General features: G+C 44.9%; 3 protein-coding genes and 1 non-coding gene across 16 annotated transcripts in view; 2 read left to right on the top strand and 2 right to left on the bottom strand.

Moving 5' to 3' along the window:
* Positions 1-3766, top strand: part of MATN2 (matrilin 2) — a 70007-nt gene extending 66241 nt beyond the window's left edge. For 8 of the 10 annotated variants that reach the window (XM_064647907.1, XM_064647923.1, XM_064647913.1 and 5 more), the window contains 3 exons: positions 192-296; positions 540-635; positions 3427-3766. In XM_064647907.1, coding sequence (XP_064503977.1) covers positions 192-296; positions 540-635; positions 3427-3479 — 254 coding nt within the window. In that variant the 3' untranslated portion in view covers positions 3480-3766. The remainder of the gene's footprint in view (positions 1-191; positions 297-539; positions 636-3426) is intronic. The other 2 variants (XM_064647945.1, XM_064647898.1) reach the window with 1 other exon arrangement.
* Positions 3767-4451: 685 nt separating this feature from the next.
* RPL30 (ribosomal protein L30) lies at positions 4452-8305 on the bottom strand. The gene is made up of 5 exons (XM_064648101.1): positions 8177-8305; positions 8041-8091; positions 7045-7190; positions 5793-5923; positions 4452-4559 (listed from the first exon to the last, which is right to left on the bottom strand). The coding sequence occupies exons 2-5, from the start codon at positions 8059-8061 to the stop codon at positions 4510-4512; spliced, it is 348 nt and encodes a 115-aa protein (XP_064504171.1). The 5' UTR covers positions 8062-8091; positions 8177-8305; the 3' UTR covers positions 4452-4509.
* LOC135406064 (small nucleolar RNA SNORA72) lies at positions 4803-4937 on the bottom strand. The gene has a single exon (XR_010426126.1). It is a non-coding gene; the product is annotated as a small nucleolar RNA SNORA72 (small nucleolar RNA).
* Positions 8306-10701: 2396 nt separating the features above from the next.
* The window catches only part of ERICH5 (glutamate rich 5), a 22399-nt gene continuing 16228 nt past the window's right edge, over positions 10702-16872 (top strand). For 3 of the 4 annotated variants that reach the window (XM_064648066.1, XM_064648061.1, XM_064648053.1), the window contains exon 1: positions 16675-16784. In XM_064648066.1, coding sequence (XP_064504136.1) covers positions 16727-16784 — 58 coding nt within the window. In that variant the 5' untranslated portion in view covers positions 16675-16726. Of the gene's footprint in view, positions 10789-16674; positions 16785-16872 lie in introns of those variants that run through there. The other variant, XR_010428962.1, reaches the window with a different exon arrangement.

Raw genomic sequence — 16872 nt, 5'->3', positions numbered from 1 at the left:
TACAGTAAATAACAGCCTAACAGCTTGGTTCCTTCATATCTTTGTGTCCCTAGTCCTCTCCATGAATGATCCTCACTGCAATCAGTGAGATTACTCACTAATTAAGGAGAACTCAGTGCATGTGAGCAGAAAAAAAAATACTGTATAATTAAGTGGGTTTGATTTTTAGACTTTTGGGGGGTTTCCTGCAGGACCTGAATCAACCACAATAGCCATCACAGATGTCATTGATTGTCCACACCTTGCAATACACCACAAGTATCTTTTTGAAGACAGTCACAGTCACTCAACAACAGGTAATCAGGTTACCTTTGTTTAGAATAACCAGACTGCTCTTTCACTATACAGGCCTACTTACTGTTTACTGTTTTCCAGTATTTACAAAATCTGTCCCCAGCATTCCTTTGGATGCTGACCTGTTTTGAGAACAGGAAGCTGTATTAAACTTACTCTGAATTTATAAATCCTTATAATTTCCTCCCTCATCCCATTCAATGTATTAAGCATTTAGCCTTTGCCTGATGGTTTCTGTTTTTCAGCAAAAGCTTCAAAAGATAACGACCAGTGCAAATGTGAAAACCTTGTGACATTCCAGAACTATGCAACTAATGAAGTAAGAAAACTCATCGAGCGATATATCCTTTCCGGATAATTTTTACATTTAAGAGTGGAAGGGCAGGTTAATAGAAACTATAACTTTAATGCATCAAGTCCAAACTGCATCCATAGCTCAAATCAATTTGCTGTCATGAAAATCTAAACTACATAATAATTTCCAAGAAGCAAGGCCTTCAAGACTTGTAATCTGTCTCTCCTTCATAGAAGGGACCAAGATATTAATAAAGATCTTAAGTTTTAATAACCCCTAACAGTAAACACCTTCAGGGACAGCAAAGAAATGACTAATCAAATTCAAGACTAGCACTCGTTGCTTCTTCAGATGGTATTGAAATAGCATTTACTGGCTACAGGAGATGTTTCCCTTTTGAACTGCTTGGTGAGGCACCAGATGCAGTGAGTCATTTAAAATCATACTCCAGATGAAGAGGAATTCAGAGGACTGAGGTTTGATTAATTTTGCATCAAAAGAAATGCAGATAAAAATAAGCAAAGTGCAGATCAGTAGCTTCTGTCCCTTCCCCCTCCTCCTTAGTCTGTTTTTTCCAAGGGAAATGTTAGTGTAAAGGCTGCTGTACTATCTGTAACATCTACCACGTCTCAGCAGACAAGAGCAGCAAATTGGCAATACAATACATCATGCAGTATTTATGCACTATTTATGCAGCAAATTCCTGTTTTCTTCATGAAAGCTGCGTCTCTCTGATCAAATATATAGTGAGAAGACATTACATCTTCTGTTTAAGTTCTACAACTCAGTGCAAGATCAGTAAGCACTTATTTTCTATATGAAAGAGTGCAGTGACACTAACAGCTCCTAACTGTGTGCTTCCTAGACAAGAACAGATTCAGACTGAGGAACCTGTGAAGTCTGTCCAGAGCAAGGCTAACAGAGCCCTCAGGGGCTGTAACAGCAGGCAGGACCAGCAGGCTCTGTTAACCTGATGCAAAACGTTGCCTACCAGTTCAGGCCTTACTTCTAGCTATTTTATGTACCTGCAGCAGCCAGCTTCACTCTCACCTTCCCAAGTGAATCCTTTGGTAGACACTTCAAGGAATCATGTTCTGATCTCTTGATTAAATTATTCAATGCAAAGTAGAATTATTTCATAAAGGGGGAGAAAGTCATTGTAAATGGTTATTGCTACGTGTTTCAAATGCTCATATCAAATGCCCTTCTCTGAAGGGACTTCTCCAAATTACTTTGGAGAAAAATTTCTAGGTCTTTTCCCACATCCTTAAGTTATTTAGGCACATGGACTTCCAACTTAGATGCTGACAAGAAAGGAGACTGCTCCTCACCCCTTCAGGAGAAGCCTCAGCCTTTTTACTGTCATCTCCTACAGCCAGGCTACAAGGAGCTTCTTCAGAATCAAAGAACAGAGCTCAGCAACATGTGCTTTTTTGCTTTACAATTTGAACAGGCAACCCTTTGAGTTTTATTCCAAGGACTCAAGGTGATGGAAAAGCTGTTGACACTGAGCCAGAGATCTATGGATTATGATAGGAAGTGCTAAGCACTTCTCAGAGCACTGTGTAAACACTGCTTTGAACAAAGTAAGAACCATCCAGTTTCCTCTCCATTACAAATCTTGTTTCTCTGCCTTATCTCAAGAGCAGCTCAGATACAGGGTGATACACCAGTTTTTGATAGCTGCAGAAGATGGCTGGCCAGTCCTCATCCAGAGATCTGGGGGGAGTGGGAGAACTGGCTACAAAACTAGCTCATTATAGAATATATAGAGGGACCAGTCCAAACTCTTGAGGATTTGTATCCAGCTACATTTAACTTTTTCTATCAGTAGTTGAATGCAGTTTCCATTGCTTGAATTTTGCCTCTGTGAACACTTGAGAAACATGGATGTTGCAAAGAAAGCAGCTCACGTGATGCCAATATGCAGAGTAATCCCTTCAGCAAGACAGACAGCTGAGGAATTACCAAACAAACCCGATGTCCAGGCAAGCTAGTGCCCACAGCAACAGCAGGACCCACACTATTGCTCCTTACTACCCAGAGGATATATTCTCCTGCTGTCAAGGTGGGGAGGGAGGGGACACAGAGCACATGGCTCTTCTGGCCAAACTAAGAGGCTGAATTCAATTTGCCTGTCTACCCATACCAATTCCTGTGCCACTTGTCAAAGATCCCAATTTATATACCCTGTTCTCCCTCTTCTCTTGTGGAAGACCTTAAAATGTTGAAATCAAGACACTAGATTAACAAGCAGAGTGGAATGCAGCAACTTCATCCCTTTGAGGAGGGCTTCAGTGCCTTCAGTTCCCTCCTGATGCTAGGCATCCTCTTCCTCTCAGCTTCCCCGGGCTGCAGCCTTACCATGGCACTCAGAGAGAGATGCTCAGGTAAACAGTACTGGTCCAACCTCCTGCTGCAGCAGACATAAAATTCCTGCCAACTAGAAGTGCTTATCAGGAATATGATGCTGTACGCTGCTCTGTATTGCTACAGCTTCTTAGTTTAAGTGGAGCCACCCCTAGATCTCATGGGGCTTGTTGTGCTCTATTCCACATCTGTCTGGAAACCACTGGCTTTGTAAAAACTGTACCTGACACTACATGACCATGAGGCAGAACAGATCAGCAGCAGACATTCCTACTGCAGTCTCAGAGCTCCATACAGTTTTATAATCTGTTAGTTACATGCAGTTTTCCATGTGATTAATTGGAACATTTTTTAAACAGCATTAAATAGGAGAAACAAGAGAAAGTTTATGGACCAAAACAATTAGGCAGATGACTTTTCTATTAATGCATCTTAGCACTACCTCTCTTTCCTTAACATTTATGTACTCGAAGAAATGACGAAGAGAATGGAAGATTTGGAAAACAGGCTAAGATACTGACGAGAATTTAAAGTGTATGCTACACTGTATATTTATACATACAAATGTGTCAGAGCTATTTTCTTAAACTGGTTCAAAGTAAAATAACTAATCCTTTTGTCTGAAGTTAAAAAGAGTATTTTGGATCCCTGCATCTATATGCCATGTGTTGTCTTGCATTGATTGCAGATAAGAAATGTTGAAAATTTTATAAACAATTTAGTAACTAGCAAAAATCCTAATTAAGCAGAACTTAACTGAAATAAGCTATGCAAAATAATAAAATGCTGTTATTTTTTGAAGTGAAACCTCCATGTTTTGAAGTACTTTTAGGGTATGAATTTATTTATGGCTTTTCTGTATTTCCCTCCTCCACTCTGCTAACATTTTAAGCACCTAATCTGTGTGAATATATATAGTACTAGGTATACATACAGAGATAAACAGAACCAGTGGGACAGCACTCAAAGCCATTACGTTTTACTTGGATTCTTCAAATGAGCAGACTACTGAAATCAGCTGGAAGTAAAAAATACAAATCTACACCTTTGTGTTTAAACTGTGATCAAAGTAAATGCACAGAGGGGCAAGTCTGCTGGATTATCAGGGCATCACAGCCTGAAGTTTCCAGTACTTTTTCTCTTAGCGCATCCGGACCATCCAACCTCTCCCTGCTGTCCCTTGGTCAGTATTCAGATTTTCTAACTTTCCTGAATGCAACTAATATTTTAATTATGAAAACATTCTTTGGTCAATACAGCTAGCACTCCAAAACCAAACACTAAGGAAGCCCTAGCCAGCTGGGATTTGGCACCATTCTTGCCATTATCAAGCCTTCCTCCACTTACCTCTCAAGATCCACATCTTCTACAGAAAGAAACAGCCAAGCTTTGTCCCATTAAGGTTATTTCTAACACAACACGAAACACAGCAGTGGTAATGAATCTTCATTTATATAGTTTGTTCCCAAAACCAAGAAAGGTATAGTAGAAATTTTTCTTAAAAGATATCTGTAACCAGTTTTATTGTAGAAATAACACCTTTACAGCATTTACTTCTCACTGGTTTGTTCTGGCATGCTTCTAATGATGTCAGAGTCACCTGTAAAATAAAAATATATTGTTACAAAAGGACCCACAGAAGGTGCTTTCAAGAATAAGCCAAAAAGCAGGAAAATACCCCACCCATAAAAACACCACGATGATTCTAGAAAAAGAAAACAACTTAAAAGCAGTACAGAGAGCCTGTTTAGGAAAAAAGTAAGTAATTTTTACGGATTTGATAAAAAAATACTTATAACTGTATTTTTCTAATCCAAATACAGTATTTTTCCAGTAATTATGTAGCTGTTACTAGCATTTACAAAGCCAGTACTAGAGCAGCAGTCTAGTGCTGGAGGACACAGTGCATAGTTTTACTCTAGCGAATGTCTAGCCTCCCCTGATCACAGCAATATCAGGACAGCGAGAATATTCGCATTTGGTTTGTTACACAGCAGCAGGATTTACTTGCAGCTCCCACCCCACCCGAAAGCAAACCTAAAAGTGACATTTTGAACATGAGGTTTACAGCTACTATTTGAATACAAGCAAGCTAAATAAAGTTTTCTGAAGTAACAGTGAATTCAAACCGATGTCATTTGGGGAACATTTGGTGAAAGTTATTACAGAAATCATTAACGCATGTGTATGTATTCTGGGCAACAAACAGAACAAGAGAGTGATTCTTCTCTTAGAACATTCTGGAAAGAGGCTGGCAAGTCACCTAATAAGCAGTCTATATAAGGAACTTGAGCAACTTTGTGGGACAAAGAGTGCCACCAAACCATAGAAATACACAAAGACTTTTACTATAATTTTCAATCCTTGATTAGCACCCATCTGCATATAGGTTATTTTTGGATATATCATTCTGGGAAGCAAAACAAGTCACAATCCTTTGGTTTCGATTAAGAACAGTCAAACAGGGCTGATGTAAACAGCACGTTGCATGAGCTCGTATCTGAGTTAATGGGTTCAGAAACAGGTCCCATAAAGTTGCTTCCTAGGTACTGAAACCTCCCTATGGACCAATAGATAGAGAAAATGCTCACAAGGTTCAGCAGTAAAAGGAGCTATGTACAAACAGAATCAGCAGTCCTTCCAGGTTCTAAGAACCTAGGACTCACAAAAGAACAGGATATTGGTCAAAGCAAATTAAGAGTTAAACCTGATGGAAAAAGGCAAAGTGTGTCATCACTCCTTCTCTTTACTTGCTCAGTGCTGCTGCTCACAGGAGAAAGGAGGAACCATGAATACATGCTCATTTGGTCCCTCTGCTGTAGGAGGGAATTACCTGGGTCGATGATGGCCAGTGTGCACACTCTGTAGTATTTTCCACATGCTGTGCCCAATTCAATGTTGTTGCCACTGTAATGGTGGACGCCAGTCTTGGCAAGCATAGCATAGTACTCAATCTCAGATTTTCTGAAATCCAAAAACTGGGTGTTACAGTACGAACAAACAATTCTGACTGACTGCAGTACAGAGAGCAGCTTTAACTCATATCACACTTAAACCTTACACAGTTTTCCTTAGCACCCAAAGAAACACAGCTGTTCCTTGCCAGACAAAATCAGCCCTGTGTTGCGGCTCAGGTACCCTTACCCAGACTTATGCTGAAGGTATGTAATAACATACCTTGTAATAACCCCTCAGGTTGCTCCTATACCTCCTTATTTCTACACAGTAGAAACACGTTTTAGGTCTTGCAGACTTCTGAAAAGCTGTAGCTGTGCCAAAATGCATAAACGAAGATCAATATTAATGTTGATATGCAGTGGCCAGACACTGAACAGAGATACAGCTGCTGCTAGCTGAGAAAGGAACTGTGTATTGTAATTTAAAACAAGAAGTCCATTTATATTCCACTCTCTTCTGGCTTCCACCAGGAGAGTCTAGCAGTCAATACTGTTTTTCAAGCACTTTTGGAATCCCCACTAACACTGGGGATTGCTGCCTACTGGAACAGTCCTGCCATTTCTCAAGAGTCTAATTTCTCATTTTCACATCTGCATTTTCTTGAGTCTGTTAATATCCCTTGACAATAAAAAGGCATATTCCACAAGGAAAGCGTCAGGAAGTTAGTGAAGATTTCATTCTCAAAAAAGCAACTCACTCACCAGGAACCCTAATTTATAACTAACTTGGACAGCAAATTTTGTATGCTTCAAATATTTTAAATCAATTACCGGTTTTCCTAGCTGTAAAATTATTTTCCAATACACTACTTTGAAAAAGCACAGGAATTCAGCTCCAGTACACTCTCAGTGAATGCTAACAGTGTGAAAAGCTTCCTGTACTAGCTTCTCTAGTATGAACTCCTTGGAAGAGAAACCAAAAAAAACCAAAACAACCCACTGGGAAGCATTTCAACATATCCAGACCTGAAATCATTACACACCAAATCACCCATTACTTTTATTTCACATCACTCTGGAACATGCCCATGAAGTCCTCTGCATTACCTCACTGCAGCAATTAGCACACACTGTGTTTGTACGAAGAACTTGTCTCAGAGAGAACTGTTTTTCCAAATGTCTGCTCACCTCAAAGCAGGACAGTTGTTGGCGAGGATGACCAACTTGGCTTTGCCCTGCCGGATCATCTTCAGAGTCTGTTTGTATCCGAGCACGTATTTGCCACTTTTCATAACCAGCTGAAGCCTTGAGTTTATGGACTCCAGGGACTTTTTCTGGACAAGATGTAGAATAGCATTACTGTGTGTTACTTTGCATTTTTCAAAATCATGGAGAACATAAGAAAACAAAGACATTTCAAATACAAGCAGAACTGAAATACAGAATAAGAAAGGCCACACAACCCTCTGAGTGTAAGAAAGTTTGTTGATAAGAGATTGCTGACACTGTCTTCCCAGCTTCAGAAAGTTTTCTCTTACCTAGGTATCTTACAATAAGAAAATACATCTATCTCAAGGCACTGCTGCTGCCTATGCAAGTCAATGACATGCGTGTATCTGACAGGCCCTCATCAAGCTCAGCTACTCAACTCCCAAGTAAATACGAAGTCTTGCTCAAGTAAATACTTGCAAATCTAAGTCAAGTTTGGAGTCTGTCTCTCCCTAGGGCGCACAGTGGCAGCGTGATACTGGGCAGCAGAAAAAAGCAATCCCGTGCTGAAGCTCCCACAGGTAAGGAAAGGCATTTGCAAAGACGAGCACGGCCCCTTTTAACACAAAACACAGACTTGTTAGAGCCACATTAAGAGAAAGGCCAGAACACGGCAGGAAGCGCAGAAGCTGAGCTCCACCCGCACGAAGAACTGCGCACCAGTTCCCCATTCCTCCATTCAGCTCAGGGCCTTGTGAGCTGCCCGGGAGGGAACCCGGACACGGGACCCGGCGGGAGGGGGCCGGGGAGCGCGGCCTGTGTCAGGATAGCACGGCCCGAGCTCTGAGGGCCCTCCACCCCGGCACCCCCGGTCCCCAACCCAGACGTGCCGGGCTCCGCTCCCCCTCACCGGGGCGCGGCCCGTTCCGCCGGGCCGCCGCCACGTGCACCCGGCGCGGTCTCGCTCCCACTCACCGTCTTCTTCGCGGCCACCATGGTGCTGCCTGGCGCGGGGTCCGGCGGTACCTGGAACACAGTGGGATGGAGGGGAGCGGTCAGCACCTGGCAGCGCCCCGGCCGCGCCCCGCGCCCCCCGCCCGGCCCCGCTCACCGCAGACGCGCCACCAAGATGGCCGGGCCGGCAGAAAGGGCCGCTCCCGCCGCGCACCGCGCGAATACCCGTGGCAGCTCTCGCGAGAGCCGCGCGCACGCTCCCCGCCCCACCCTTCGGCCGCCAACGCGCCCCAACCCCGGCGGGCGGGAATGGGCAGGGCCTGGCGGGTGGGGCGGGGCCATGAGGGGCGGGTGGGGCGGGGCCTGCCTGGGGGCGGGGCCAGCTCCTGTGGGCGCGCGCGTGGGTGTGGGTCCGGCCCCTTCCCTTCCGTTCCCCCTCCGCGCCCCTCCCCGTTCCACAGAGCGGCTCCGAGGGCCCCTTTACCGTCACAGCCTCGTGGGAGCTTCGGACGCTGATGAGGGAAGCCCCTCGCAGGGAGAGTCCCAGGGGCCCGAGCTTTCCATCATAGAATCACGGAGTCATAGAATGGCCTGAGTTGGAGGGGACCTCAAAGTTATCATCTCGTTCCAACTCCTCTGCCATGGGCAGGGACACCTTGTACTAGACAAAGTTGTTCAGAGCTCCACCCAGCCTGGGCTTGAGCACTTCCAGGAATGGAACATCCACAGCTGCTCTGGATGCACCTATTCGAAAGGTTCCTATTAAAAAGGTGCTTGTTTGGCCCTTTCAGGGAATATATTTAAAGGCACACTCCTTCAGAACTGTGTGTAGTGTTATGCAGCTTGTTTCCTCACCTGGATGTTGGCCTACAGAGAGCATAGTCAGGCATCACAGAGCAGCATCCTGCCAGCCTGGCCTGTGCAAACTCTTGAAAATATTTTCAGTAGTATCTTGCCATTTGAGTACGATAACTAACTTTCAACTAGCCTGTAGAAACAGATAATTAGCACATCCTACAGTACAATATTTTAACAGGAAATCAAGGCAAGTTGTGGAGCAAAGATTTCTCTAAAGACTACACAAGTCTGAAAATGAAAAAGTCAGAACAGGAACACAACCTGTTCCAGTGCCTCACCACCCTCACAGTAAAGAGCTTCCTCCCAATATCTGGTCTAATCCTGCTCTCCTTCTGTTTGAAGCCATTCACCCTTGTTCTGCCACTTGTAAAAAGTCCCTCTCCATCTCTCTTGTGGGCTCCCTTCAGGCACTGGAAGGCCATAATTAGGTCACCCCTAGGCCTTCTCTTCTCCAGGCTGAACAATCTCAATTCTCATAGGAGAGGTGCTCAATTCCTCTAATCACCTTGGTGGCCTCCTCTGGACTTGCTCCAAAATGTCACTGTCCATCCTGTGCTGGATGCAGTACTCCAGGTGGAGTCTCATGGTAACAGAGTAGACAGTCCCCCTGGGGACTGTCACTTCTGATAGAGAGTTGATGTGGAAACTTATGGGATGGAGAAAATAAATCTCTTGGGTATCACAAGGCTCAGGGGACACACATGGTGGTCTGACTCCATGTCCCTGCTGTAAGCACTGAGCATTGCCTTGGTAAAGCAGCACTGCCTGCCTTCTGCCAGGCCTGGCAGCCCCTGCCTGCCCCTAGTTCTGCAGAAATCAGCAGCCTGTCCTGATGGGACTACACCCCTGGGCTGCACAGTCATGTGGGTTTCAAGCATGGCAAGCCACTAAGCTCGAGTTCAGCACTGGGCACCCTCAATGTACCTCCAGGGTTTGCCAGGGCGATGGGTCTGCTCTCCCACCAACTGTGCAGTGTTCTTTTCCCACACTGAGCAGCTCAGTCCTTGGCTGTGCTGGAGTCACAGTGCAGGGAAACCTCCTCCTGCTCCTGTGCCCTCTGGAAACCACCAGCTTGAAAACTGTCTGGTTGAGCACAGACATGCTGGCTGTGAACATGGCTGTTACATGAGGTTCCCCTTTTTGATCTGAGGACAATTGTAGTCGATCCCACAGTGCTGTCCAGCCTGGCTGGGCAGAGAGGCACAGAGAGCACAAGCTCAAATGGCATTGCAGGGATGAGCAGTGAGGGTCTTCAGGGTGAGAGTTTTGGGGATTTCCTGTGATATCCCCAAAATGACGCCTGGGGATCCACCCACAGGACAGCAAGTCTGCTGCTGATGTGACTTCGTGCTCTGAAGACACATCACACCAGAAAGGCACCCCAGCGTATACATTTTCTCATGAAATTACAAAGCAGAAGAGCTTTTCTAGACTCGCCTGGGTTAGCACAAGCACGGGAGAGTGCTGTGCTTGTTGGCTTTAGCAAGCTTGATGCCTTTGCTGATACAGGATATGTAACAAAAAACTAAAAAGCCAAGCCCAAACATGTTGTATTCAGTCATTTTAGTATGCTTATATTAATAGACCTTATTTCAAATAAGGCAAATCATTCATTGCAATATACTGTTGTGCTTTTCTACTTCATGCTTACCTCCATGCTAACTTTTTTCTGGTCTGTGATCACACACCTTACCAAAATATTTCCAACAGGATAACCTCACTGACAGGCAGCCTTTGGTCAAAATGCAAACCCTCATCCCAACCATTTTTTTCTGGGCAACAACCTTAGGTTTTGACAGATCAGTTTAAGCACCTAGATTAATATCTAAGCTACTTATGCTGAGATAAAGATGAGATAAAACTAGGTTGGAAAAAATGTCACCAAACTTAAGTGAAGCTTAAATACCCCAGGTAAAACGCAGACATTGGTCCATCTCTAATGATAAAGTTCTCTGGGAATAATTTCTATATTAAGCACATAAATGATATATGTAGTATATAAACAGTACTGTAATAATGTTACGTTTTGATGTGTCTCTATAGTCTGATTTCTCTTACTGAAACAAAATAATTTCCATCCCTTTAGAGAGCATAATTAAATAAATTTTGAAGTATGCTTCAAACTTTTCTTTGGCAGCTGAAAACTCCTTTCTATGGCTCTTTCTTTTCTGTTCTTCTTCATCCCTGTGCTCCAGCACTCAGCTGCATTGCTGTTATTCCTACTGTCAAACTGTGACTTTGCTTTTAATTCTTTATACTTTTATCCGGTTGGTTGTGGTCTGGTGAAACATTAACCTTTTTTTGCCTGTTGAAATTACTGGCAAGGGAATATAAAGTTCTGTGGGCTTCATGAAGTCCTCGGTGCCATTCCTTTCGACTATTCCATGTTTTATGATACCTTGCAAGATGTGGGAGTCATGCACGGCTCCGGGAGAGGGAGCTGTTTCCCAGGGTACCCTTGCAACCTTTCCTCAGATTAGGAGAGAAGGCGGTACTTTCCTTAGCACTTTATATAACTAGTTCTTTCCAGTGATGTGCTTTTTAAAAAACTCTGCATTTCCAAAAGAAATTTCTGACAGACACTTTGGTCACTGGACCCCAAATTCTGTCCCTAAATCTGGGTGAAATAAGGATTGGCAGAGGGGGTGGGAATACACGCAGGGATGGGCACTATTGTCTCTCATCCCCAAAATCTCCCTTCTGTGGCTGTGAAGGCCTTTCCTGGGGGTCTGTGGTCCATAAAATGTCCTTTATAAAGGCAAAGGGCAAGTCCAAGTCAGATGAAAACAACACTAGAAGAAAAAAAAGGCTTTGGCTCCACCAAAATTCCTTAAACAGTATTATACTGACACTTTTTTGTTAAAAATCAACAGCTGGGAGCAGATGGGCATTGACAGTGCAGCTGTTTGAGAAGCAAAGAAAGGGGGAAAGCACGTCAGGCAGAGTTTGGTACCCAGGCACCCTCAGCAAGGAATGCAGAGCTCCCCTCTGCAATGAGGCCGTGATACATCAGAAATAGAAGAAAGGGAGGGAAGAAGTAGACAATGTCTCTATCTACAACAAACAAGTCTCACGATGGAAAGATCCAGGGAGCAGCTGGAAAGCTCAGGAAAACCAGCGTTACTTCTCCCAGCACTAAGAGCAGACACTGTGGTCTCATCCAGCCCTCCTGCCTGTCCCACCATGCTCAGCCAGGGAGATCTTCTCTGGTGGAGTCAGGTATTACTCCAGCCAAGGGGCTCTGCAGGCTGGTGCTCAGTTTGTCAGTGAAGATGAGCATGCAGGGAATGGAGAGTACTTAGGGAAAGCAAAGCCACTCTTCCTCCCCTACTGCTTCTCCCACCCTGGCCTTAGTCTGTGCTTACCTAGTAAGAGAGCAGGAACAGGGTTTCCAATGGAGAGGGAGATAACTTAATTCAATCTGGAGAGCAGTGGTGTATAATTAATTGAGAGAAAAGGTTGGAAAGGAAAAAGAGAAAAGGAGAATGAGAAAAAATCATTCTGAAGTCTGAAAAATGAGCAGTACACAGGCACCCTATGGCACAGCCTGGGATGGATCATTCTGTTAAATTTTCTGAACTTCTGAGATCTTCATAAAGCTGAAGTGGCAGCACTGCTGACCTTGTGAGAAAGTGGGGATCACTCTGACAGCCAGAGATGTAGAGGAACATCTGAAGTTGTACACCTGCTTAGCCCCCTTCCCTGAGCGTCAGCAGACAACGGGTAGAGCTCCTTGACAGAGCTGCCAGGTCCCTGAAGCAGTAACAGGTACTGACCCGTTGCCAGAAAAGTTCAAGGAAATGTTGTGTGATGTGACAGTGGGGGGGGGCTTTTGATCTGCTAAAGGTGCTGAAAGGGGGACAACAGATCTACAGCTGCCCTTCAGGTGCCAGAAGTCACACGCTAACCCTGAAAGATGACGTTCAATTCAAAAAAGAAGACTGATCTTTCGAAAAGCTAGGCCTATATCTTTATTCTACCAATATGAATAGAACATACTATTTTGATAGGATGTAAATATGCAAAAATACAATCCTGCTTTTTCTTAGATTTATAGTCTGGTCAAGTCTCTGCACATTATGCAACCACATTGTGTGAACACCTGCAGCCATTATTTTCTACTTTTGCACATCAGGGCTATTAAAAGTGACAGACTGTGTTCTCTGATAATCATCACATTTACAGTGAATGCAAACATGTTCATCTGGTTTTCACAGGGTCATGCACTGAACTATCCCCTGTATTGTCAGGCAGACAAATGCAGATCATTTCAGATTGCTGGGAATTTGAAATCCCAGTAAGGCACAGGTCCACCTCATCTGTATGCAAACCTCTCCTTGGCCACCCTTGCATCAGCTTTAACATGAGAAGGGAAGGAAGGAAAGAAAGGAGTTGAGTAGGAAAATGGGTCAAGTGCTGAAAGGCTATCTCATTAGGAAACAGGGAAAATCTTGAGGTTAAATACAGTCTATTGTGAATACCTGGATATCTGCACAACTTGGATAGATTTTCAGCCAGTGAAAGCATGCTTAGAAGTGCGAGCGTATGCACATACATAAACATATACATATATAAACACATACATTTGGATACCTAGATGTGTAGCCAGCTTAAATACAGTGCCTGTACAACAAGATACTGCATTTTCTAAGAGCCATATTGTGCAGAAATTCACAGGTGTGGATATCTAAACATAGCAACTAGTTTGGTAAGAAAATCTTCAGATTGCCTCCTTTCCAGGAAATTACGAGGTGCGTCCCAGGAAGTAAGTTTCAAGGTCATTGCATCCCATGCAAAACAAAACAGCCATTTCAGAAGGCAGTTCTTAGCATCACAGAAAAGCCTTCAATGGAGCTACACAAATTTGGATCAGTGGAACATTTGACTTGAATTATCTGACACAATAAACATTTTAGAATACTTTATTGCCTGGTTAGGTGCTGGTCTTTCTGTACAGAATAGCCAGAGAGCTGAGAAAAGAAATCACAAAGAAGAAAACTCATGATTAAGATAATGTTATGAAAAGTCACTGTGATTTGGGAAGTCCCAGGATTTGGGACTACCAGAAAATATATAATAAATTTAATAGCTGCAGCAGGAATAGTACTCGAAATTTTTAATAGCTAGTGAGCCTGCAATGAATGCAACAAGTTTGATCATGGAGTACTGGTCTGGGGAACTTGAAAATTGCCAGGGCCTTGGAAATTTGCTTTTAGAAGTGTACTGCTGCTTGTATATAAGAGGTCATAGGTATTTGATGCTTTACTGCTGGAGAAACAGCTATCCCTGAACACTCACAGTTTACATTTAATTTTAATTTCCCAATTTATATTCCTGACTAAAATAGTTTTCCTTTGTAAAAAATAACTAATTTGAGATGATTGTTTAGTTTATTTGCTGTTAAAGGGGGGTTTTTTTAGCTACTTTTGTACTGCCTTCATTTGGGGCAGTACCAGGGTGGTTCAAATCAGAGAAGGCAGGGAGTCTGTGGAGAGGTGCCTTGCTCAGGAAAATAGATGGGAAGGCTACCAAGGATTTTCATCTCCCAACATCATACTGCAGCCACTGGATCACTTGCAGTAGTTTCTTTGGGACTCTGTACAAGCTCTGCACGATCTTGTGCTCCCAAAAGGTAGGACAGTGGCACAGAGGCAGCTGCAGAGCAGCATGTAGTTATCCTGCAGGAATGTGTTTGTGATGAATACTCTGCAGAGGGCACACATTGTCCAAGCCTGTCCTGGTATGTAGCAAAACAGCTGATACACTGAGGTGCAGCCTTGTCCTGCCACAGCCCCACCTATATCAGCTCCAGCACTGGCTCCGTTGGACTCTTCCTGCTGAAAACGTGCAACTTTTCCTTCACTCATGGGAGGAGGAAAGAAGACCATGACATCGTTATTTAGTGATTCTGGGAGTCACCTCCCAAATGGCCCTTGGGTTTTCATTCCTATTTCTGTATGTTGTCCAAGGCCTGTTTAAGGAACGTGAAGTACAGACCCACCCTGGTCCCCTTGGTGAGCCTGTGGCTGCCAATACATGCCCACACGTGTTCCCTCTGGCCTTGTAAATCTTGGATGCCTTTCTCCACTATTTAAGTTAGATGGATAGTAGGTGCACTCTGCACAGCTTACCCTTTGGCTAGGACACAGAGGGAAGCAGGTACAAAGCTCCTCAAGCAAGAGTAGGAATTGAATGTAGCTTTCCCTTTTTATTTCCCTCAGTCTCCAGTGCTCAATGAGTCTCTCCAGGTGGCCCATCCTCCTTGCTTTATTCTCTGAAAGATCATAGAAGAAAAGTGGGAAATCAGATATGTTTGCCATCCCTCCCTTTCGTATGTGCTGTCTCCAGGCAGCCTCCTCAGCTGTCAGTACTCCTTCAAGTCACAGACACTTCTACTTTCCTACCTGTGGCAGCAGAGCAGTGGGGTGCCTGGGCGTCTTCATTTGTGCTGTGCAGGGAACCCACATGTGCTGTATAGGGAACTCATTCCCTCATTCCCACCAAAGCACACTCAGGATTTTACACCAGCAGCATGAATATTAAATATTTCTGAAACTAATTTTTAAGTTGCTAAGACCTTTGTTGCACTTCTGCTTTTGCCCTTAAATGCCCTTAAATACTTTGCTGATGCTAAAGTTACCAGCATTTCACCACCAAGTGTCTGATTAAAATCTTATGTATAGCCATGAAGAAATCCATATAGCCTACAGGGTTCTTTCTGTTATTTTTAAAAAGGGTCCTGAAAATTAACCTAAACAGAGGAAGTAGAAGTTATTGCAGAAGTTATTGGAGTAATTGCTACTGCTCCATCTTGGCTGTGGGACATTGCACACTCTGGACAAATGTCCAAAGACAATATGGTTTGTCTGGACAAGTTTCTGGATGGATAAAAAATGTTCATTTAGAAGAGTGGGTGATTAGTCTAAATTTGAAGGACATAATGAAACATGTCTTTGGTGCAATAATTGCTTATGCAAGAAAACGTGTGGCAAACATTCTTCATTCTTACTCTCTGGAAACTTTTCAGGCCACCTGGACTTTCCTGGACATCTGCTGATTTGCCTACATGCAAGTATAAAAATCATGCTATCTTTATTTTATCTTTAAGGCTCATGGTAAGGATATTGCAGGTAGCTGCTGAATCCAGAGGAATCTCCAGCCCAGGGGTTCTTTCTTGCCTTCCAGTTGCTGAGACCCCAGAGGTCTCCCTCTCCCGTACCACGAATGCATCCACTTCTGTTCCCGTTTGTAGGGAGGGCCGGTGGGGACGCTGAGGTCCCTGTGTGTGTACGAGCACACACCCCCGGCACGTCTCTACTACATACACCTTAAGTGCAGATAACCCAGTCCTGCTGCTCCTCTCTGCTGGTCCGGATTGGGGTTCCCTACAGAAACCCCACACCCTCTGTGTCAGGTTCATAAGCTCAGCCACAGTCATGGCCCCCCAAATATCAGCATGGCCTTCAAATCCATCTGATATCCCCCTCCAGACCTGGACCCTCTTACCCGGAATTATGGGTCTCCTCGATACCAACCTGGGTCGAAGCTTGCTCGTGAGGTTTACGTACACAGCCCCAGGGTTAAACTCACGGGGCACACGGACCTGCAGTCCCCCCTCCTCGGCTGCTGCCACTCACACCTTCTGGCACCCGCACACAGCGCTGAAATCCGCCCGCGGGGCAGGGACGACCGCGGCGGTGGCCCGGGCTGAACCGCGGGGGTGTGTTTTAAGGCTCCGTCGCCGGGGCCGCCCCCCGGCTCCGTCGGTCGATGATGCCCGACTCCCCTCCAGCCGCTCCTCACTCGCCCCGGTCCCGTCGGGAGCGGCTGCAGCGCCGCCCGCCCCGCCATGGGCTGCTCCAGCAGCGCCCGCAGCCGCCCCCAGGAGCCGCCGCCGCCGCCGCGGGGTGAGCCGGGCCGGGGTGAGCCGGGCGGGGGTGAGCCGGGCCGGGGTGAGCCGGGCGGGGGTGAGCCGGGCCGGGGTGAGCCGGGCCG

Source organism: Pseudopipra pipra, chromosome 1, assembly GCF_036250125.1.
Source record: "Pseudopipra pipra isolate bDixPip1 chromosome 1, bDixPip1.hap1, whole genome shotgun sequence".
Taxonomy (NCBI): domain Eukaryota; kingdom Metazoa; phylum Chordata; class Aves; order Passeriformes; family Pipridae; genus Pseudopipra; species Pseudopipra pipra.
This window is presented reverse-complemented; position numbering and strand designations above follow the sequence as displayed.